The sequence below is a fragment of the Chaetomium tenue genome, assembly GCF_020726465.1.
Source record: "Chaetomium tenue strain MPI-SDFR-AT-0079 chromosome Unknown F5144scaffold_2, whole genome shotgun sequence".
Classification (NCBI taxonomy): Eukaryota; Fungi; Ascomycota; class Sordariomycetes; order Sordariales; family Chaetomiaceae; genus Chaetomium; species Chaetomium tenue.
This window is the reverse complement of record NW_027117330.1, coordinates 1,745,198-1,767,887: the sequence shown is the minus strand read 5'-3', so window position 1 is coordinate 1,767,887 and position 22,690 is coordinate 1,745,198. Positions and strand designations below refer to the sequence as shown.

Here is a 22,690-nt window from a genome sequence, read left to right as displayed (position 1 = left end):
AACTTCGACGAACTTTCCGACCCAGGAAAACAATAAACCGCCACTTCCTCGATGGAGCACAAAATGAGCAACTGCGAGCGACACCCAACCCAGCTTGCTTCCGAAACCAGCCGGCGCGGTTTTGGATGCGAACAACATTCCGCTCTCATCACCGACGACGGGTGTATCGGCCTCGACCAGCTGGATGGCTCGTTTGAGGAAATGCCTTCCCCCACGCAACGCCGTCGGCGGCTGAGACGTGAGGCGGCACTTCGCCTCCGCGGCCCCCCCATTTCTCCCACGCTTACAGGCGCGAACTCTATTGTCATTCAACCTAGGCCTAGTCTAGCGCGCGTTTCAGAAGGCCCTATTTCTTATGATTCGAATTCGTCTCCTCACCTTGGTCCTTACCCGGTCACTAATCCCCACCCCAGTAGGTATGAGGATGGAGAAGTCCGGCGCTACGGGGCCGGAGAATCCTACCGACCATTCAACCGTGATCGATCACCGCCACCCCGCGCACGAAGCCCGTTGAGGGATCGGCCCCGGACCCCGCCAGTGGCCAGCGATAGTTACGTACCTGGCAGGTCTCCCCGTCGCCGGTCGCGCAGCGTAGACCGCTTCAGACGAGAACGGTCTAGAGAGCGGGGCGGCGGCGAAAGCTGGCGCCGCAGCCGTAGCAGGGTCCGAAGCCCCATTCGCCGCCTTTCACCGCGACGGAGTCCTATGAGACGCACACCTCCTCGGTTCATCTCGCCGCGCCGGGACGATCGAGGCCTTGATAGAAGAGACGACAGGAGGGACGACCGAAGGGATGACCGGAGAGACGATCGGAGAGACGACCGGAGGGATGACCGAGATGAGCGGCCCAGGTCACCCATGCGCCGGGACCTTGAGATGAGGGACATCAGGCGGAGGTCACGGTCGCCGTTCGAGAGGGATAGGCCGTTGATCCGTCGGGACCGATCACCACCTCGACGCTCGCCGCCTCCCGGGCCACGCGGAGGTGGCATGTATCGCCCCCGCTCTCGAACCCCGGAGCGGCGAGATCGCGATGACCGCTACGTGGGGCCATCGTATCGCCGCCCGTCACCGCCGCCGCTTCGGGACTCTATGCACTCTTCTGCACTGCCGTCGCGGTCTGTGTCGGGTAGGTCCTCGCCTAGGCCCACGTCTGTTCGCCGAGACGACCGGTCCGTACCGCAGTCCCCGGCTGCGCGGTCTCACATATCGAACGCGCCGACGCCTACTACGGCACTCCCGCCGGTTCGTGACACCCCAAAGCCACCGCCGCCGCCTCCTCAATCCTCACAACCACCTCTAGCCAGCCAGCCCACCCCAAAACCCCACGCGGGAGATGCCCATTCGACTCCGGTGAAGTCCCCCCCCAGAGGGCCCGCGGCGCTTAGAGCGCCGCCGACAGGGCCTGCGGCAGCGAGGAACTTCACCGCCCCAGCAACACCGCAAGCCGCACCATCCCCCCGTCATCTTCCCCCAGGCCCCATACCGTCTCGTCATGGCGCCACCAGCCCCACGGCTCCCCCTTCCGGTCCTCGTGGTTATGTCCCACCGTCCCGAGGAGCCAGCTTCACCGGCCGCGGAGGCAGCAGGGGTGCCTGGCCCGCCGGCCCAGCGCGTCATTCCATCTCGGGCAGCAGCCAAACCGGCTCACCTACCGTCACCCCCGGCGGACCCAACAGCGGCATCCCGACCGGCCCCAGAGTGCAGTCCACCTCATCCGCCTCGGGCTCTCCCTCCCTCACCTCCAAACCCTTCAACCCACCCACAGGCCCATCCTCCGGCGGCGGCGGCGGCGGCGGTATCGCAAGCCACAGCCACGCGCGGCCGACGCTGGCGCAGAACCTGCTCAACACCATGCCGCCCATCATCCCGGGGGGCAAGATCGACCCGACGGCGCTCCCCATCGAGCTAGACCCGCACCACCGGCGCATGCGCGAGGAGGAGGAGCGCCTCCGCGAGGAGCTGCGCGCCAAGCAGGAGAAGCTGCGCAAGAGCCTGCGCGTGTGGGACAAGCTCGAGCGCGAGAGTAAAGGGTTCGAGCTCAAGAGTGACCTGAGCGAGCGCAGTCTGAAGAATATCGCTGGGGAGGGGTTGGGGGGCGCGGCGTTTTAGCCTGGTTGGTTGGCTGGCTTGGTTTTTTTGGGAGCCTATCTAGGCTTTGGGCTTTGGTTTCGGGCTTTGGTTTCGGGATTTGGTTTGGTTTTGGGTTTGAGCAGGCAGGCTATGTGAGCTTGCTCTGGTTGGCTTCGGTCGGGTCAGGCAGGGCTGGTCTATCGGGTCATACATACAACATGCCTACCCGCCCAGACTGGAGCTGATCAAATCACTGCGGATGGAAGGAAGCAAAACCGAAGAACCGAAACAGAGTGTGGGATTTTGTGGAAGTCATTCTCTGAGGCGCCTGGCTGATGGGGCAAGAGGACAAGAACCGACTATTACTAGTGTGTGGGATATACTGTACCGAGGAGGCGGACTGGCCTACCTGGCCTGCCTAGCCTGACTACAAACCTTTCCTAGTTGGTTCAGTTGGGGAAGATTGGAGGAAGAAGGAGCATACAGAGACGGAGCGGGTGGTGGTATCAGGCATACAAGCGAGGCAGGAACCTATTTCCCTCCTGTGTCTTTTCTATTCCTTTGCGTTCTTTTTCTTCTCATTCTATTATATCAAATGAGCTCTTTCACTGGATTTGCTATGGCAACAGTCACTCAGGTATGCAGTGAGTCTATTCGCCAGTCCGCCGTCGCCAGTCGGCCAACCAGTCAGGGAGTTGTTTATATGTATGCAATAGGTAATTTGTACGAGGGCAGGGCATAGGTAATATCGACCATGGACCAGAAATATGGACAAATAGGTAGACAATGTACATTTAGCCAGGAGAGGATCACCTTTCGAGTCTACCGCATGTAATCATGGGGAGGGGTTGGTCTGCGTTGCGTTCTAGACCGTCCAACACGAACCATGCACGGCCGGGGAGTGGCAAGGCCGAATAGCGTGATTTCTGCATAAGCCGCTCCTGACATCATCAGATTTGACAGCGCGTCGATCACGAAACAAAGCGAGCACATGCACAGAACTTGGTTGTTGGGAATTTCTTGATTTTACTACCCGGCTAACGCATTGATTACCAGTCCTCCACTACAACCGCGCAGTGCGGCTGAGTTACTTGCTAGCATCAACCTTGGCGACGTAGGCCAGGAGGTCCAGGACACGGCGGGAGTAGCCCCACTCGTTGTCGTACCAGCTGACAAGCTTGACGAAGTTCTTGTTGAGCGAGATACCGGCCTTGGCGTCGAAGATGGAAGAGTTGGGGTTGCCGTTGAGATCGCTGGAGACGATCTCGTCCTCAGTGTAGCCGAGAATGCCTAGAGCGGTTATTAGCAGACGTTATCTTGTAGAGTGCATTCGAAAGCAAACTCACCCTTGAGGGGACCCTCAGAGGCCTCCTTGAGAGCGGCCTTGATCTCGTCGTAGCTGGCCTCCTTCTGGATGCGGCAGGTGAGGTCGACGACGGAGACGTTGGAGGTGGGGACACGGAAGGACATGCCGGTGAGCTTGCCGTTGAGCTCGGGGATGACCTTGCCGACAGCCTTGGCGGCACCGGTGCTGCTGGGAATGATGTTCTGAGCAGCACCACGGCCACCGCGCCAGTCCTTGGCCGAGGGGCCGTCGACGGTCTTCTGGGTGGCAGTGTAGGAGTGGACGGTGGTCATGAGACCCTCAACGATGCCGAACTTGTCGTTGACAACCTTGGCGAGGGGAGCCAGGCAGTTGGTGGTGCACGAGGCGTTGGAGATGACCTGGGCGCTGCCGTCGTAGGTCTTCTCGTTGACGCCCATCACGTACATGGGGGCATCGGCCGAGGGGGCCGAGATGATGACGCGCTTGGCGCCACCCTTGAGATGGGCGCCGGCCTTCTCGGTGGTGGTGAACACACCAGTCGACTCGACGATGTACTCGGCACCAGTGTCCTTCCAGGGGATGGCGGCGGGGTCACGCTCGGTGTAGAACTTGACCTTCTTGCCGTTGACAACGAGGTCGCTGCCCTCGACGGCAATGGTGCCGTTGAAGACGCCGTGGGTCGAGTCATACTTGAGCATGTACTCCTGCAAGGCGGTTGCGGTTAGCTCCGGTCTGCTTCGGAGGGACGCGTCTCGGGGCCATGGCGTGGCGATGAGCAACTTACAGCGTACTTGGGCTCAATGAAGGGGTCGTTGACGGCAACGATCTCGACATCATCGTGCTCGATGGCATTGCGGAAGACGATACGGCCAATGCGGCCGAAACCGTTGATGCCGACCTTGATAGCCATTTTCTCTGTGACGCGGTGGTGAGTACTTTTGGAGGGGTAGCTCGAGCGCGGGGTAAGTGTGAAATGTTGCAGAGCTCAATGGATGGAGAGGGAGTAGCGAGATTGGATGAGATTTGGGATGGGAAAAGCTTTTTAAAGGCTAGGGAGTCCGGAACCGGGCAGGAAGCAAGCAAGATGGGATTCTCTGTTTGGTTGCGCAGGTCCGATACAGGCGGGATGAAGCAGGTGCGGGGTCCGTGGGGGAGGCTTTTCGTTGCTTACCTGGGTGTGATAAAGAGATTTGTTGTTGACTAGGAGGTCTTACGTGTTGTCCGGGACGGGTGATCGTCCGAGGGAATTTTTGAAGTGTTTTGAGTCAACGGGGGATGTGGAAGGGAAGGGAGCTTCTCGTGTTGTGGTGGCATGAGCGACAATAAAAATGGTTGAGCCCCTCGCGAAGGTGGGGTGTTCTTTCCCAATTGCTTGCATCACAGATTGTGCTGAGGTGGGGCAGGTGGGCAGCTTCCCATCCCTCTCCCTCGACTCCGTTGCTACCTTGTTAGCGAGCAACTTGGCGGCGCTGTCCGTTTCGGACCGACATCCATGAAAAAACTGGTGTAACTCTGCGGCTCGGGCATGGCGAAACCAACAGCACATGAGGTATTTCCGTAGCGTCCATCCTTAGCTGCATCCCTCGCCACAGATGCGGCATCGCCGCCACCGGGCAACTCCCCGTCCGGTCATCCCGCTTCAACAAGTAAGCGAGCTGAAATCCGGTGTGGTGGACCTCGACCGGGCCGTCGCCCTGCTTGGCTCACAACCATGTGGTTTTACTCACTCGGTTTGATCCGAACTTCCAACCACTCCGGCCTCTGCATCCTACAAGCCAACTGTGACTGGGCATGGAATGGCGGCGGAAATGACTTGGCCCCATGAGTCATCTAACCATGCCGCTCTCCCGACGTAAATAATAAGTAATCACTTCCAGAAACAGGAACAACCAACGGGTCTCTGAGCCGCAACGCATCCCTCCTTCGTAAGACTCCGTGTATCGGACTCGTAGGTAGTGAGGTCCTTGAAATCCTTCACCATGGCTTCGTCTGCTAGTTCGGCAGCTCTCTCTCTCCCCCGGCCTTTCAGGCATATTTGGGAGAGCTGGGGGAAGCAATCCCACTTCCAACCTTCCGCCCTCAGACTCCATCCACAACCCCAGCTATGTATGTATTGTCGCCACGTTAGAGAAGCTAGTTGATTGCAACCGAGTGTTGCTTTACGAATCTTTGCAGCGAACCAGCATTCCGTCAAAGGGATACCTGGCCCTTGCCACGGCTCATGTTGAAGGGCGTGAGGCCGAACGGGTTGGCTACTGAGTTGTCTTCTAAGGTAAACGAGCTGCCTATCTACCGCCTATGCTAGGTACTTTCCTCGTTCCAGAATGCCAACGTATAAATGCGTAGTTTCCAGTTCACCTACTGGTCAACCCTCCCCTGCCTCGGGATAGTTATCTCCGGTTCTTCGCCTAGTTCTTCCTTTCATTCAAGAATGCAAGGCATTCTACGGTAGGACTACGGCTCTTGAGCACAAGAAGATGGCCATTGTTGAGTTTCCGTCGTCAAACATCGCCAAAGAGTTCCACGCCGGCGACCTCCTAAGCACCATCATCGTAGCCTTCATCGCCAATCTCTACGAGTGCGGGTTGGGATGTTGTGAGAACCAACTACCTTGACGACTGGGGAAAGCAGATTGGGTTATTGGCTGTTGGTTGGGAGAAGTACGGCTCGGAAGTGCTATTGCAAGCCCAGTAGCTCAAACATCTCCTTGACGTCTATGTCAGGATCAACACTGATTTCAAGCCCGAGGAGGCCGCCAGCAAGCAGGCGAGGGATGAAGGCAGAGACACAGCCGTTATAGTCCAGGATATATCCGGCGGGAGGATCAACAACTGCCCGTTTGATATTAGTTGATACAGGGCCTTATTTTTAGTCTTGTTATGCCCGGCTTTCGTCCATCTCCAAGAAGGCAAAGCTCGCCGGTATCGATCCGACGAATGGCGATATCGGCTATGCTTACCTTGAGGATGGCCATCCTACGGCCCTGCTCCGAAGTATGGCTCAATACCCCGATGTTCTCGGTCTCGCTTTCAAAAACTCGGAGCCGCCGACCATTTTGGCATATTTGCTCCGTCTAGCTCATCGGTTGTCTTCCAGTTATGATTCACTACGGGTGGTCGGGGCCCCGGAGGGACATGGGGCAGCCCTTGCCCGCACGCATTATACGAAATTCCCGACAGGCCCTCGGGGAATGGGATGTGGTTGCGGTTGCTTGGTATCAAACCCGGAGAAGACAGGTCATCACCCTTTCACCCCCTGCCGTCCCAAGGGCTGACACTGCCAGACAGTGTATAGGATGTGAAATACCTTCCCGTTTAACTAGATTGCTTGCTCTCACGGTTGGGAAACTCTATGGTGGGAGCGGGTTATGTGACCATGATTCTAAATCACCACGTCGTTTTGTAGTTCCGATAGTTTCGATTTCTTTTCTGTTTTTCTTTTTCTTTTTTTCTTTCTCTCTCTAGCTACCCTCTGTTACGTAAATCAGACCCGGTCACAATGATTTATTGAATACCACATGCTCTTAATACTAGTTAGGTGTCATACGATAGATTTATTTTCTTTCGAAATTCTTCTAACTCTATGATTCGGGGTTCCTCAACTCAACACCACCTTCACCTATTGTTTTTAAATGCCAAGATTCGCATAGACAACTCTAAGACTCCTTAACAACGGGCAGAAACTGACGGCTACCCGATGTCACTCCTTAACATCGGGACTCGGAATTCAGTTCGGGACTCGTTGTCGGTCACGAAAAGCAAGGCGGTAGGAAACGGACGGGTTCGGCTAAAACTGGGCCAACAACCACGGTAATCTCGGCCTAAGGCCCGAAGGCTGCCGGCGATTATCTTGACTGCTCCGTGGGCCCGCCGCGTTCCGAAGCCGAAGTGGGGAGATATGGGAACTTGGAGCTGCAAGGCTGTCTCTGACGTTGTTCGTATCCCGCAGGCTGGGGTAATGGCACCACCGACCATTTGACCCAAATAATAGCCAAATATAGACAGCGTCATGGTGTTGATTGAGCCTTGTGCAGGTCAGCAGATAAAGGGCCCGTTTCCCGACAGATCCGAGTATCGGCGCGCAAATGCCAGCTATCACGCCACCGATTTGTATCAATAATAATCGGTCATTTGAAACCACCTCTGTCACCTGTGGTTGGAAACACGTGTGGGACGGGTAGGCGATCAGGTTCGGCGGGTATGTTGGTGTTAAAATGACCGTGTTAAGTGCCAAGCTGCGCCTTCGCGCCCTTTCCCTGTCAATTTTTGGCCTGTCAAGTTTTGACCCGCTGAGAAATCCCAACCAAACAGCTTGAGTGGGTCCTTGGGAGCTTGCCTCTCAAGGTTCCTACACAACACCAGAGATTGGTGACTGTCGCCCAGAACGGCAATAAGCAGCGCCGGATGGTAAATTGCCTCACTCCTGATCGGTTTTGGGTTTCTCACCGGTATTGTTTGTATTGGATCCCAATCTGAGTGATTGCTTTGAGCTTCGCTTCAATAGAATCGGTGCTGTGGTTCGGAAATGGGAGCTATTCAGTGCACGCTGCCAGGCCAGTCAAGTTCTTGCCCCTTCTTTTCGTCTTGTCAAGCGCAAGTGTGACTACCGAGGTAGTTAGCAATGGCAGTGGTATTGCTTTCTATTGTTTGTGCCTTGTGTGCCAAAATCACATCTACTTAGGGAATATACTCATTAATGGTCCCCCTTGTGTGCGATTGTGCTTAACCATTGTTGAGCACGTTGGTTAACTATACACATATCAACAGTCTCTCTTTTCTCGTTGTCTCGGCGATGCTTAACTGGGCACTCTGAAAAGGTCAATGGTAATGTAAAGAAAACTGGCATTATTATAGCTATGCTAGAGAGAATAAGCGGCGGCAACCACAGGGTCCAAAGCTCGTCCATCCGAATCTCAATTGTGGCCCCCCCTTCCGCAATAACATCCCCAGCTCAAAGTTCACCCTTCCATCAACTTTTTTACTCTCCATCAACTTATAACCCTCCCACCCGAGTGGAATCGAACCGAGCTCGAAAAGTACGAAGAGCAAAAAAAAGCAGAGCAAGAAAAGCAAAGCAAGAAACGACAAAAGAAAAGAGAGAAAGAAAGAAAAACACAAAAAAAAAAAACCCATCACACCCCCTCCTCAACCACACCCACACCCACACCCAACCCAACAACCCCCTCACCACCACCACCACCCCCCTCCACCTCCGCAACACCCACCGCCTCCCTCAAATCCCTCAAATTCCCCTCCACGCCCCTCCACAACCGGAAAACAAACCCCGCCGGACATGTCTCGAACCCAGCGGCGCGAGCAGCCGCCACGAAGCGGCCCAGCGCCGTCTCGGCCGCCGTCGTGCCCCGCCCCATCCGGTGGTGCGACTCGGTGCCGGTGGCTTCGTTCCGCAGCTGCATGTAGAAGGTGTTGTCGGTGAAGCGGTAGTGGAGGCGGGGGATGCATTGTTTGTTGGTGGGGGGGGAGTTGCGGGGTGGGGAGGTGGTGGTGGCTGGGTGGGGAGTCGGGGTGTGGACTGTGTTGTTGTTGTTGTTGTTGTTGACGACCTCGGGTTGGGGAGGAACCGGGGCGGTGGAGGCCTTGCGGGCGCGCGACTTGCGCCGGGCCGGCGTCTTCTTGGGCTTGGGTTCCGGCTTTTGTTCTTCGAGCTGCTGCTGCTGCTGCTGTTGCGCTTGTGCCGGGTAGTAGTTGGTCGGCTCGGGCACGTTGGTCATGTTGGAACCCGAGGCTTGCATGGCGGCGTGCTGCGGGTAGCTCGCTGTGGTGGTGTACCCGTTCATGGGCGACGGCGGGGCGGGATAGTTGTGCGCGGGGGACGGGTAGCCGCCCTCCGCCGGTGACAGCGTCGGGAACGGCTGCGTGGGAGACGAGGAGGCGTGGCCGTTCATCTGGGGCGAGCTGGTCGGGATAGGAGTGCCCGGGGCAGTGGCACAGCCCGGGAGGCGAGGGCTACCAGTTGAAGCGAATCCGTTGGCCGTGCTGCTCTGGCTTGAGACACGGGCGTGGGCAGTAGGCTGTCGGGTGGGCGTGTCTTGGACCTTAGCCGGTTCGGCGAAACCACCGTCGAACCTCGGGGGAGACGAGTACTCGGCCATGATGGCCTGGTACACGGCCGCCATGCCCCTTCTCGCGGGGATCAAGTTACCACCGCTTACCGGGCCCGAAAGCAGAGCCCTCTTGAAGACGCAACCACGCCGCTCGATCTCCTGGAGGATTCCCTGAAGAAATTTGAAGGCGCCCTTGAGGAAGGCCTGTTGGTCGTCTTGCGGGTCTGTCGCATTCACTGCGACGACGTGGGCTTTGATGACCTGTTTGAGATGGCTGCCAAGCTCGGACCGGAAGTCTTCGATCGGACCATTCAGCAACGGCTGTGCAAAGACAGCACCGGCACTGGCCTCCTTGACTACGTGCGCGATGGCGGTACAGATACCGGCCTTGATCGCCGTGCCGAACTTCATCCCGCCGCTGGGGGGCGAGATGTTAAAGTGGAGAGCCGGGTCGATGGGAATCTGCTGAGGGGTCTTGAAGGCCTGAGCAGGTGTCTGATTGTTTTGAGCAGTCGTCTGGTTGTTTTGGGCAGTCGTCTGGTTGTTTTGAGCAGCCCTCTGATTGTCTTGGATCGGGCTCTGGTAGTCTTGGGGAATGGCCGGCACAGGGGGCGGCTGAGCAATAGGGATGACAGCGCCCTGTTGGTTCACACTCTGGCGGCGCTTGGTGGGAGTCTCCATGCCTTGGCCGATGGATGCCTTGCGCTTGTTTTCTGACGACGGAGTCGCTACAGCTTGGGTCGAGACGTGGGCCGAAGACGGCGTCCGCATCCGAGGCAGAGAACCCGGGGTGGACGGCTGAGACGCGTGCTTAATAAACATGGTGTAGCTCGAGGGCGCCTGCTTGGGTTTCTGCATGATGGTATGAAGCGTTTCGGACAAAGTCTTCTCTTTGGTCGGCGTCTGTACCGCCTTATGCTGCGGAACGGCACCAGCTGCCGTAAAAGCGGCTTGGATCGCCGTCGGTGTCTGTGTTGTCTGCTGGGCAGCGATGTTGACATTGGTAGAGAACATCTGGTTCATGCCGGAGTTATAATCCATGCCGAACATCTGATCCATGTTGGGCAACTGGTTTATGCTGGGCATCTGATTCATGGGCAGCTGATTCATGCTGGGCATCTGGCTCATGTCGGACATCTGGTTCATGTTGGGCATCTGGTTTATGCTGGACGTCTGGTCCGTCTGCGGCACCGAGTTATCGACATCACCGCGTGTCTGTCCCATGGCCGGCATGCCGACATTGAACATGCCTTGGCCATTAGTAGGGGACTGCTGGGAAGTAGCAGAGCAAACAAAAGGGTCGGACTCCATGACTTGGTCAAGGCCAAACGAAGGTTCGGTCTTCTGCTGCTGAGCCTGGTCAGGCATCGGCGGGGCCGTGGCTGCGGCCTTCTCCTTTGCCGTGGCCTTCTTTTTAGCTGGAGTCTTCTCCTTGGCCGGCGTCTTCTCCTTGGCCGGCGTCTTCTTCTTGCGGGCCGGGGCCTTCTTCTTGCCTGTCGGAGTCTCGGCGGTGACGATGCTGCTCGCTGGCTCCGGTTGGCTCGCCATAGCAGCGGTCGCCGACATGACTTCGGAGATGGACGGGAGCTGCGCCTGGACGTCGCCCGAGAAGAAGTGTTGAGCCATGGCATCGCCGAGCAGGCTATCACCGCTCATGCCTGTCTGGCCCTGAGCAAGCGGGAAATCTGAAAAGTCAAACTGCTCGTCGAAGGCTGTAGCCGGGAACCCCAGGGTGGAGAAGTTCATCTCAGGCTGGCCGCCAGCCAGAAGCATATCCTGCTCGGCGAAGATGGCATCGAAGTCGAGAGGTACGTTAGGTTGAAGCTGCGTGTAATCCGGGAATTGGAAGTCATTCTGAGTCGGGAAGGTGTTCTGGAACTGTTGGTCAAAGTTATCCGAGTTTCCCTAGAACTGGACATCTTGAGCATTGCTCGAGTGCATCTGGGAGGCTCCGACATTGCCGGAGTTGGTGTTGTTAGGGAAGACTGCGGCTTCTGTAGCGGCCACCCCAGTAATGAGATTGCCGTCCCGATCACACATCACAGAGTTGTGCAGCTGAGGGTCCTCCGGGATTCCCAGCGCTTTACAGATGAGCTTCTGATCGGCCAGGCGTTGAGCCTCACGCTGAGCCTTAGCAACACGCGCCTCTTCTTTCATTCTCTCATCTTCAGCGGCCTGGGCCGCCATGGCAGCGGCAAGCTCCTCATGAAGTCTCATCTCCTCAGCAGCCTTAGCTTCAGCCGCCTTGCGCTGCTCTTCAACCTCGGCCTCCGTTTTCTCACGCTCAGCAGCCGCGGCCTGAGCCCGAGCCTCAGCCTCAGCCCTCTCGCGCTCGGCCTTAGCAGCAGCAACCCGCTGCTCCTCAGCAGCAGCAGCAGCCTGACGGCGGGCTTCCTCCTCAATGATAGCCTGAGCATTGACGAGCGCCTCCACCCTGGCGCGCCACATCTCGCGCTCGCGGGACTGCTTGATCAGGTAGGTGAAGTTGTCGTACTTGGCTATCTCTCGTCGCCGGTGCGCCTCCGACTTGCCGGTCAGCTCCTTGATGAAGTCGTTGCGCTCGGCATCCTGCTTCTCGCCGGCCTTGATGGCGTTGGCGTCCATCTGCATGTTGGCGATGATGGGGCCCACGGCCGGGTTGGCGGCTTTCCAGTTCTCGAGGGAGATGTGTTGCTCGGTCCAGGCGACTTGGGCTGTGATGGCGGACGTCTTGAGATGCTCCGAGGTGGAGGCGTAGTCGGGTTTGGTCTGGTTGGAGGCGGTGGTGGTGAAAAGGGACCACGCTTTGAAGGCTTTTTTGTAGACAGCGAGGAGCTGCATTTCCTTGCGGTGCTGATCCCAAAAGTCGGCTCGGAGTTGGTCAGCCAGGGGAGTGTCAGGTTTGGGAGGCATGTTGTTATGGTTGACTGGGCCGTCGTCACGGTTAGGCGAGACGGGTGGGCCTGTCATGGCAATGTTGACCAGACGGGGAGGGTTAGCAGGCGGGGGCTGGGGGGTGGCCTGCACGGTGACCTGCTCTTCGGCGAAGATGGTGGTCGCCTGGGCAGACTGGATGCCGCCAGGGATGAGGCCGCTGGTATTCTCTGAGTCAGGGAGCTTGGGGTCGGTCGAAGCCTCGCCGTTGTTGAATAGTGCCTTTTGTAACTCCGGGCCAAACAGAATATTGTTGTTGAAACTGTTAATGGGGATTGTGTCGCTGTGGTTGTCACCGTTGACAACGGTGGCCTGGTTGGCAGTGATGGCGGAGTTGCTAATTCTGCCATTGTTATGGAATTCCTCATGGGGGGCTGTAACAGCATTGGTGGATTCCTCGATAGACGTTGGAAAGGTCAAGATGTCCGGGATAGGCTTGCAGCCATCCGAGCCAGTCAGCTCGACATACTTGTGAGAGGAGTTAGTCTCCTGGACTGGCGTTTCAGGGGTTTTGGCCCGTTCAGAACCAGAAGCCGTGTGGTCGCTGTCCTCAGGCAGTGAGTTGCCATTGTCGTTGCTCTCGTTCTCAAGAGCGTTCTCAAAATACTCATTCAGATCACCGATGTCGCCAAAAAGCGAGTCAACATCAGAACAACTCTCATTGTTGTCGTTGTTGACATGCTCAACACCAACACCCTGATCAACGGGCGCGGCGTAAGCGAGAGGGGTGTGTTCCTAATTGTCAAAATCAGCAAGCTGGTCGAGTCAGATCGATAATCCAAATGAAACTTACCTTCAACTCAGAATTGGACTGAGAGACAGGAGGGGTAGGGTATGAGACAAGCTCGTCGTTTACAGCAATAGCAGTGCCTGACTGCTTGGTGGTAGCAGGACCACCGCCAGCGACCGGGCTGGCAGCAGAAGACATTTTTTTTATCGAGTCGATGAATCGCTTACAATGTGAAGAGAGTCGATAACTTGATCAATGCCGCATAGTTGGCAGCGAAACGCGCGATGAGTTGGTGGTGGTTTTGATGAAATAGTTGAGCGAAGTGCGAGATCGCTCGAGCAGTGAAGACGAAGAGGGGTAACAGAAATGGAATAAATTGAGGGAAAGGAAATTTTTTGAATCGCGAAGCCAACGCGAGAAACGGAAAAATCGCGTGTGGGAGCGGATTATCTTGAACTCGATGACCGGATTTGCGAACCGCCGAGTAAGAGGAACGGAACGCGGTCGAGAAGTTAGACAGCCAAGAGCGAACTGACCAGGAAAGTATTCTCGGCGTTGATATCAACAGGAGAGAAAAGTTGGAAGCAGAATCTTCGTTGTTGAAGATCGAAGTTGGTGGTAGAGTGTTGGGAAAAGAAAGTCGATTCAGAAACCACAAAAGAAGTGGGAAACGGAGGCTGGAGGCAACGATAACCTGCCAACTTTACCCCGCAAAGCATTGATCACGAATGCTGCAAAATTCTTAGTTCACAAATTCCCAACCTCCCCTGAAGCGTTGAGAGCAGAGGCACGGTAGGAGTAGAAGAACACTGGCACTGTTGTGCCACTTTCAACCATTTTAGCTCCCCCGCGGTCCTTTACCCAAGGAATCCAGACGGAAATAGTAAAGCAACTCTCGCTTAAACACAGGGAGGTAGCGTAGGTAGGTACTTTACATGGCTGGCAGATACTGCCGACAAAGTTGCCCTCTTCGCCTAGGTCAGACCCCGGGGGATGAACCCTAGCCTACCTAGCCCAATAATAAACAAACGGTCAGCCTGATTTAATAAGAGTCTCCTTGGGAATGAGGGGCGTAGTGTACTTCAACGCAGGGGGAAAAGAAAGTCCAGGGGAAGATGTAATGGATGGAGCACAATATACCACTCCCTCACCAACATGCAGAGTGCGACCCCAATGTAAAGAAACCCGATCTATTACTACCAGATCACCAATCTCGACGCACTATTTCCGTGTGCCCGTCCACCAAAACGCCAATAAACGCTCTTATACTACGAGCAAAAGCAACCCTCCCAAACATACAAACCCCCTCCCCGATCAAGACACCTCCTCGACCATCTTCCCCCGAAGCCCCTCCCCGCTGGGCTTAAACACCTCCCCCGCGGGGCCAGTGAGCAGATCATCGGGCACGCCCACCCTGTTGCCCGTCTTGGTGCTCACCCAGCGGACAAACATGGGATCGGCGCGCTGGCCGTCCGAGTCGGGGGTCTCGTCGCCGCCGCCCAGGAGGGCGTTCTTGCGGGTGGTTTTCGGGGCCTGTTTCTTGAGGAGCTTGTTGATGGTTTCCATCTGCGGGATTGGATATTAGTATTATGTGCCTGGATGGCGACGGGGGGTGCGGCGAAGGTTACCTTCACTTCCTCATTGCGCTTGTCGCTGAGGTTGCGTCTACGCCGGGCCATCTCGGCGCGCCGCATCGAGAGTTCCTCCGCGGTGAAGTGCTTTTTGGCTTGGACCTCTGTGTTCTGTTAGAATCCGCCACCTTGGGGGGGGAGACGGTTCGGGGTCCTTACCATCGGATAGCTTCATGTACTCGTGCGAAACATCGCCCAACTTGGCCCGCTGGCGGGCGGTCAATTTGGAGAGGTCAGGTGTGTCGGCACGGCTGAGGTCGTCCTCGCCGCTCATGAGTTCCACATCATCCTCGCCCTCAGCGTCCTCGTCAGCTACCTCGATTTCCTCTTCGCCTTCGGCATCAACGTCCTCATCCTCGTCGCCCTCGGCGTCTTCCTCGCCGTTGGCGACTTCAACAGTGACGTCCTCAGGCTCGCTCTCGAGCTCGCTCAGCTCCTCGTCGTCATCCTCTTCCTCATCATTGACAGGCCGGGCTTTCGGTATGGCCGTGCCTCTAGCGACGGGCCTTGCCACAGCCGCGCTTCTCCCTTTGCTAGGAGTCGATGTGCTCTTAGCAGGCTTGGTGATTTTGATAGCCGGGGGCCTCGGCGCCGGGGTGGCGTCCATGTCGACGTCTCCATCTACGTCAGCATCGTCGTCTTCGCCCTCAGCGTCAACATCCATATCGTCACCGTCGTCGTCGCCCTCGGCATCATCCTCGCCAACATCCTCCATTTGCTCATCGTCCTCCTCTTCCTCATCCTCGTCGTCATCCTCGTCGTCATTCTCAGCCTTAGCAAAGCTCCGCGGCACGACCTGGATCTCGGACCCCTCCACCGACCGATCCCCATCATCATCCTCCTCTTCCTCGTCATCTTCCTCCTCCTCCTCGTCATCCTCTTCCTCCTCTTCCTCCTCCTCTTCATCTTCACTACTCTCAATAACATAGCTCTTCTTCCCGCCCCTCGTCCGCTTGCCCGCACCACCAGCGGCCGTCACACTACCACCAGCCGACTTGCGCTTGCCGCTGCTGCTGGTGGCGCCGCCGCTGCTGGTGGCCTGGCGCAGCTTGCTGGAGGGGAGCTTGACGGTCAGGTGGATATGCTGGTTGTCGCCGCCACCACCACCACCACCATTACCGCCGGGACTGCTGCTCGCTGGGGATGAGGAGGCCGGTCCCCGGGTGAAGGAGGCGATGCCGTTCCCCGAGCGGCGGGAGCTGCGCGATGACATGGTGCGTTGCTGCTGCTGCTGCTGTTGTTGCTCGGTGGGTTCTCGGTCTCTGTCGGCCATGTCAGTGATTGCTACGGTGGCGCGCTGGGCGGCCGAGCGACGGGGCCGCGAAGACATGATGGCTGGTTTTGGAGGGGCTGCTGCTGCTGTTGCTGTTGTTGTGATGTGATGGGATGTGATGTGTCTATTCCCGGTATGGGAGACGGAGATGCTGTGAGTGTGATTTAAGTGCCGATGATGGCGGGTGGTGATGGTTGTGATGGTGATGATGATAGTGGTTGTGTTGATGGTGGCGGTGGAAGCCCGAGATGTAGTGCGAGCGAGGGAGATGGTATTGTCCGCTTGTCTGTGCCGGGGTCCGAGTGATGTGGGGGATCTGGCTTAGAGATGGCCCGGAGCATCAGGCATGTCGGGCGTGTCGTTCGAATAAGCTTGCCGTGGCGAGAAGGCTCAATCAAAGGCCAGCGTGCCAATGGAGAGAAGCCACAGGGGCATCAAATCAAGCCGCGTGCCCACACACAGATCAAGCCAGCCAAGCGCGAGATCCGCCCGCAACCCGGCATTCGCTATCCGGATCCTGCAGGTTTCCGGCCCGAGAGTCTGAAAAGTGTCGCTGGCGCTGGCGTTGAACAACGCGTGCAGCCTTTGGCTTGGATGCTTTTTCTCGCTCGTTTTTTTGTGTTGTTGTCGGATGGATGTCGAGGCACAGCCGGCACAGTTGGTATGACGGTAGGTTTCACAAGCAATCAAAGCCGTGATTGATGGCTGCAGCGACACGACACTGCATTTCAGGCTTGGTCTCGTCCCATCATCATCACCATCCCTCGTCAACTCGACACTTGCGCGTCGCAGATGGTGACCACATCTCACAACAGAAACATTCCGCAGTCGCGCAGCCCCTTTTCACCGCAGCATTGAAAGACTTGGCTTAACACTGCATTAGATCACTCACATTTTGGGTGGTCAGATTCGGTTGTGGCTGGACTCGGATGTCCCGATTGATCTCGATCGATATCGCTTTCAGCTCGTAGCTTGCGACTGATGGTCGAACTATCGAGGTTTATCTCCGGAAACTCTGCAAGGAGGGTCATCTGAAATTAGTACAACTACCAGGTGGTGTGACTCTCAAATTCAGATACCATTCGCAATGACTTGAGAGAAGACTGTGTACATACCAAGCACAACGATGTTTCTGGGGTGAATTTGGCTTTTTCAAGAGGGTGCAGACGGCCAACCCAAGTCGGCTATTGAGAATGACTGGCCGCGTAATCGTAGAAAATATATATCAAGACAGGTACACGAATGTATATGGGATAGCGGTTTCAACCAGCGTGGTGTCAAATTGACGGTTTGATAACAAAACACCAACATTCACCCTGGATCTCACATTCACAAGGCTGGTCCAGGCTGTCTCGAGAGACCATAGCCACCGCGCCATGATGGGCTGAGTGGGCCCCGAGGCCCAGCTCTGGCCAGGGAGCCGGGGTCTGTAAGTTAGGTGGCAGGGTGGGACTGTCGGCTCATAATGCCCCACGACCCGGCTGGGATGCACGGGCCAGGAACCCAATTACCGCTGGCAAGGCGAGCCTCGGCAGTCGCCATCCCGTCACGGGCGAGTCCCGAGCTGTTACAAACCCCGAATTGCCAGCCGCGGACCGAGCCCAACAAACACTGCTTTACTCTCTCTAGTATTGCCCGTACGCGCGCGAAAGGCCACATTCTAGCTTGATCCTCAACATTTACGACAATGGGCGAATCCGAGGAAGAGAACAAACAGGACGTCCTGGCCAAACCGCAAGATCAACAAAGTGCTGCACCAGCTCCCTCTCCCGAGGCTGAGCAGACCACCCCCCGCGAAGAGACGCTCGCGCAGGCGAAGAAGTTTCTCCAAGATGCAGAGGTGCAGAACACAACACCAGAACGCAAAGCCGAATTTCTCAAGAGCAAGGGATTAGCAGACAGTGATATCGAGGGACTGTTAAACGAGGTGACCCAGGATGGGCGGCAAGAATCACAACCCTCGGTATGTTTCGGCCATGCTACCTATCGCAGACATGAACTGACGGGGCCTCAAATCCCAGATTCCAGAAGAAAGGATAGAGCCGCCGCTGTCTAAGAAGGAAGACCGACCACCAATCGTAACATACCCCGAGTTCCTAACCAAACCCGAACGGCCACCACCTCTGGTTACGGTCAATCGCTTCCTCAACACCTTATATGCCTTCGGCGGCTTGTCCACCATCGTCTACGGCGCAAGCAAGTTCGTCGTCGAGCCAATGGTCCACACTCTCACCGAAGCGCGCATCTCGCTCCACGACACAGCCAACCAAGACCTCGCGAAGCTCGTCGCCAAACTCGAGACAGTCGTCTCCGAAATCCCCGAGCCCAAGCCAAAAGACGCCAAAGCCACTGAAAAGCACACCGACGACGACGTGGTTAGCAGCTACGACGACCCGACCGAGCTCTTCCACCGGGACATTGGCATCCAAACCTCCCTCCCCTCGTCCCCCAACCCCCAGTACGCACAACAACAACAACAAAAAGAAGCACCCACAACCCACCAGAGCCAGCGCCTCGCGCGCCTGACGGCCGCGCTCCAGTCGCTCAACGAGAGCGTGGGCGAGCAGACCGAGACGCTGGGCGACGTGCACACGGTCATGGACGTGCTGCAGCAGGACGTGGACAAGCTCAACGCGGCGGCCGCGACCGACTTTGTCGGCAACTACTCCATGTACGGCGGCCCCAATAAGAACGAGCCCGACGACGAGATCAAGCGCGCCAAGGAGAATATTAGGCGCGTCAAGGGCGCGCTGCTGAGCACGAGGAGCTTTCCGGCGGGCGGTCGGTAAGAGATGGTGCAGGGTTAGGGGTGAGGATTAAGTTAGGGCAGGGACCAGGATATGGTAATGGTTGGTCTGCTTTTCAAGAATGCGGTTTTTCTGTGAGCCGAAATGACGGCAAAGTTGGGATTGGCAGGGAGAGGCACTCGTAATCTTGCATTTTGGCGAAGATGGGCCCTCGTCACGGGGGTGGGTTACTGCCAGTCGTAATGCGAAACGACATGTTACTATCACCGACATGCATTAGAGCTCCTTGGTTATTGGGGTAATGGTGGGGTTGTGTTCACTCGAGTGGTATTTGGGAAGCCGTAAGGTGCAGCGACCGGAGGCGAACTGCCACTGGTGGGAGCTCTGCTGCGGAGTGAGGTGGGAGTCCCTGTCAAATCCTGTGAGGGCGATCAGGCGCCACTGTTGCACAGGACAGTACACACATGTACATACTAGTTATTCCAACACAATGAGGGAAGTGCGTCGGAATGTGATCTGGCGGCATCTCCGCGGGGAACTGAATTGTAGAACAAGTTTTCATCCAACGGCCTGTCGGCCGATAGAGCACAGCATGTCATCTCACACAGAACTAGTCGCTAGCTCGACTCGGCCGGCCAACGGAGTCGTGCGCCATCGGCTTGCCTGCTTCACCGCCCATCGCCGCCGACTGTCGCTTGTAAGAGTGGAGATGGCAGATGCGTGCATCGGAAAGCTGCAGATTCCCCACAGAGGCTAGACTCTTCCGAGACCCCCTTGCCGCAAGCTGAATGTTGAACAATGTCCACTAGGACAGGTGAAGAAACATTTGTGAAGGTGCATTTCGGACGGATTTGGGGTATTGAATCATAAACTTGGAGGAGTGGATGGGCTGTTTGTTACCCATGGTCGAATGATACTCTCTGGGAACAGCTCCCTGCAGGCGCATATGGGGATAGAATGATTGGCCGCGCCCGTTGAAAGTGAGGGATCTCGTGCAGTCCTGAGGAACCTCGATCCTGGTCACACGATCGTCGAAAACGGACAGCCCCGCCGCACAGGAAACTCTGGTCTCCACACCCTGGCGCCACCTACGGCTCACTGCCGCCGACGCTTTTTTCAACATCAAGCAAGCAAGCACACACTCACTCGGAGGCTGTCTTGTCTGACGGTTTTTTTTTTTTTTTTTAATTATTTCAGCCCTAGTTACGCAACGGTACTAGGTCGCCAGGCTAAGGAATAGAGAACGAGACGGAAGAGACACTCGAAGCTGAAAGCGGGGAAACTGCGTGTCTTTGAGTTGTCTTGGTTGTTCTAGCGACTTTGATTGACAGGGCATTGACAGGACCGGCCAGCAAAGGTGGCGTCGGACCCTGCCGCCATTCCCCAGATTTGGAGTCTTGGACCAGGCTCGACAAGCCAATCCGCAAGCAGCAGACCAAGCTGAGCACAACGCGGAACAGGATGCACAGCGACGAGGACGGGCCGCTGATCTCATCAGAGGTCCTCGAACCATCCGACAAAGTGCTGATCCCTGACCTAAATGGCCCTCTGTTAAAGAGGGACGGACTCGGTTGTGGACACAGCCAATACGCCACGGACGCCCCCGAAGCTGGCGGTTGCCATTGCCCTCAGCAGCTGGGCTTGCTGGGTCATACCCGTACGGTGAATCCGAATTCGCAGGCAGCACAAAACCCTGGACTCCATGAACCTGGTATGTCACTCATCGTTCCTTCTTTCGTTCGCTATAAGCGGTATAGGCGGCTTTTCAAGTTTGCCACGAGCTTGCCTCTTTTGGTCTCGCTTGACGAACCAGAGCATCCTCCTCGCCTTCAAAGTTTTCCTCTTTTCTACTTGATCCCCGGGAATATCCCACATGTCCCGCAATTGCCAAGCATCGCGACTGTGGATTGAGTGCAACTTCATCAGCTTCTGGGCCCTCCCGACAGTCGGCCAACCACGAGGCTGCAGGCGCACATGTCACGGCAGCTTGGTTAACTACGCAGATCACTAACCCTTGCTTGCACGCACCCCCTTCAACAGGTCTAGGCAAACCCGGTCTCCTTGGCGAGACCATCATACCACTTCCAGGCCTGGTCGCCCCGCACACTCAGGGCGAGCTCCAACTCCCCGCGCAGCCAATTCCTATAAAGGTTGCTACCCCAGAAGCGTCACGCGCGCCCACCGGTGGCGATCACCTCGCTCCTGAGCTTTCTCTCGACACAACTCCATCCACCATGATCTTTTCAGATCTGTATAGGTCGCCGAGGACGACCCTCACCAAATTCCGCAATTCTTTCCCCCAGGGCGACCCGCCACCCCCAGATCCTCACGCCGACCTTGTTAGTAAAGACAAGACCAGGAATAGGGAAGCCGTAAAGAAGTACCTTGGCGAGAAGATACGCAACGACTGGCAATTCACATGGCCGCCCGTGGTGGCTTCGGAACCAGCGCCGACAGAAACCCCAGCCACCGTGCAAGGGGAGGGCAACCGGGCAACTGGTGACGTCGTACAAGACGCCACCCCGCCGTTAGCGGCAACCGATGATGAAGTCCCAAGGGATCCAGGGGAGGAGGCCGACTCCGAGTCAGACGCAGAGTCCGTGTACAGCACCATCTCGGAAGACCCTGTGCACTTCCGGCCACGGGCTGAATGGACGTCGGATCTATCAGACGACGATCAGCCCGTTCAATGTTCAGCTTCCCCCTTTCGCTTTGACAGCCCGGAGGCTGTTGGGGCGGCCGTCCACAATTCCATTGAGAATAAGCGCGCATGCCGGAGAAGAGCCGTCCGGGATGAGATAAAATGGAACCCTGGGCTGGCATGCTTCGAAGCTCGCCGCAACGCCTGGACGGGCGCAAAAACGGTGCGGCTGAAGCCAAAGCCAGCAAGTCCTGCCTCACCTTCCTCCGCTCGTCGCCTCTTTTGGAGGCACCAGAAGACGCAGTCAACTGTCTCCCAAACCGCCGTCATCACTTCCAGCTCGCCACCGGGGCCAACGTCGCCCATTTCCCCAACTACGACTCGCACATCCACAACCACAGCCTCCGATTCAGACTCCGCGGGCGCACATAGGACAATCTCGCAAGACTCCAGCGCCCCCGCTATCCTTCATCCAATCTACACTATCGTTCCCGTCGCACCCCCGCTCCTCCCACCACAAAACTCGATGCGCTCCTCGATCCAGCCGTCCATGTACGGCTCACTCTACGATAAAGTCGTCACCCAGAGCCAACAGCCCTCCTGTCCCGTCAATCTCGCAGACATGCTGCGCGCCTGCGTCGTCGGTTGGAAGCGCGATGGCGAATGGCCCCCGAAAGCCATCTACACAATCCCGGCCCCCGTCCCAGCACCCAACGCCGAGGTCATTGCCATGCGCCAATGGAAGGCTCAGAAGCAGAGGAACAAGAACGCAGCCGCGGGTTCCGGCTCGGGAAGGAGGCTGAGCCTCGTCGGGCTGTTTAGTGGTTTAGGCGGTGCGGCAACCAAGACGGCTAGCACGGCGGCGACGGCGACGGCAACGCAGGAGGTCAAGGAAAATGGGCTGGGCCACTCGCACTCGCATTCCCACTCTGATGAGGGCGCTGGATCTTCGGGCAAGGCGTTGTTTAGAAGGAGCTTGCAAAAGGTCTTGTCGCTCGGGCAGCACGGCCACGCACATGGTGCCGCCAACGGGGGCGGGGGCGGGCCGATCTCGCCGACCACTCCTGCTACAAAGGAGGTTGCCGCTGCAGTTTGAGGCTTGGGATAGCTGGAGGTTGGTGGTGGTTCCCGCGATAAGTGGGATGATGTGTTTAGGACTTTTCGATGATTTCCTCTCCGGTGCTGGGCTTGGTTATTTTTTTTCTCGGCAATCGTGGGTGGTTAAGGAATACCGTATACCGTGCTGCTTGATACCCCATTTATTTGTTAGTTTGATATCATCAGGAGGGGG

General features: G+C 56.9%; 7 protein-coding genes across 7 annotated transcripts; 4 read left to right on the top strand and 3 right to left on the bottom strand.

The window, feature by feature from the left end:
- Positions 1 to 63: 63 nt before the first annotated feature.
- F5144DRAFT_483415 (uncharacterized protein) lies at positions 64 to 2,112 on the top strand (the record flags this gene model as incomplete). Its single annotated transcript, XM_066785390.1, has 1 exon — positions 64 to 2,112. The coding sequence occupies one exon, from the start codon at positions 64 to 66 to the stop codon at positions 2,110 to 2,112; it is 2,049 nt and encodes a 682-aa protein (XP_066646253.1).
- A 1,048-nt stretch (positions 2,113 to 3,160) lies between these two features.
- On the bottom strand, positions 3,161 to 4,310 carry F5144DRAFT_482324 (glyceraldehyde-3-phosphate dehydrogenase; the record flags this gene model as incomplete). Its single annotated transcript, XM_066785329.1, has 3 exons — positions 3,161 to 3,363; positions 3,420 to 4,104; positions 4,185 to 4,310. 3 exons carry the CDS (start codon positions 4,308 to 4,310, stop codon positions 3,161 to 3,163), a joined length of 1,014 nt encoding a protein of 337 aa, XP_066646252.1.
- Positions 4,311 to 5,877: 1,567 nt separating this feature from the next.
- Positions 5,878 to 6,253, top strand: F5144DRAFT_599376 (uncharacterized protein; the record flags this gene model as incomplete). Its single annotated transcript, XM_066791005.1, has 2 exons — positions 5,878 to 5,978; positions 6,124 to 6,253. The coding sequence occupies 2 exons, from the start codon at positions 5,878 to 5,880 to the stop codon at positions 6,251 to 6,253; spliced, it is 231 nt and encodes a 76-aa protein (XP_066646251.1).
- A 2,278-nt stretch (positions 6,254 to 8,531) lies between these two features.
- Positions 8,532 to 13,305, bottom strand: F5144DRAFT_599375 (uncharacterized protein; the record flags this gene model as incomplete). The annotated part of the gene is made up of 3 exons (XM_066791004.1): positions 8,532 to 11,342; positions 11,421 to 13,112; positions 13,171 to 13,305. 3 exons carry the CDS (start codon positions 13,303 to 13,305, stop codon positions 8,532 to 8,534), a joined length of 4,638 nt encoding a protein of 1,545 aa, XP_066646250.1.
- Positions 13,306 to 14,421: 1,116 nt separating this feature from the next.
- F5144DRAFT_484183 (PAPA-1-like conserved region-domain-containing protein) lies at positions 14,422 to 16,068 on the bottom strand (the record flags this gene model as incomplete). Its single annotated transcript, XM_066785425.1, has 3 exons — positions 14,422 to 14,673; positions 14,736 to 14,842; positions 14,898 to 16,068. The coding sequence occupies 3 exons, from the start codon at positions 16,066 to 16,068 to the stop codon at positions 14,422 to 14,424; spliced, it is 1,530 nt and encodes a 509-aa protein (XP_066646249.1).
- A 1,450-nt stretch (positions 16,069 to 17,518) lies between these two features.
- Positions 17,519 to 18,930, top strand: F5144DRAFT_106932 (peroxisomal membrane anchor protein conserved region-domain-containing protein). Its single transcript, XM_066782115.1, has 2 exons — positions 17,519 to 17,974; positions 18,033 to 18,930. The coding sequence occupies exons 1-2, from the start codon at positions 17,699 to 17,701 to the stop codon at positions 18,798 to 18,800; spliced, it is 1,044 nt and encodes a 347-aa protein (XP_066646248.1). The 5' UTR covers positions 17,519 to 17,698; the 3' UTR covers positions 18,801 to 18,930.
- Positions 18,931 to 20,219: 1,289 nt separating this feature from the next.
- On the top strand, positions 20,220 to 22,495 carry F5144DRAFT_484839 (uncharacterized protein; the record flags this gene model as incomplete). The annotated part of the gene is made up of 3 exons (XM_066785469.1): positions 20,220 to 20,469; positions 20,799 to 21,886; positions 21,986 to 22,495. The coding sequence occupies 3 exons, from the start codon at positions 20,220 to 20,222 to the stop codon at positions 22,493 to 22,495; spliced, it is 1,848 nt and encodes a 615-aa protein (XP_066646247.1).
- Positions 22,496 to 22,690: the final 195 nt, after the last annotated feature.

What these genes read in the sequence shown, in the direction of transcription:
- F5144DRAFT_106932 (XM_066782115.1), top strand. Translation starts at nt 17,699, where the DNA reads ATGGGCGAATCCGAGGAAGAGAACAAACAGGACGTCCTGGCCAAACCG. An exon ending in GGCAAGAATCACAACCCTCG is followed by an intron (nt 17,975 to 18,032) that starts GTATGTTTCGGC and finishes CTCAAATCCCAG; the next exon opens with ATTCCAGAAGAAAGGATAGA.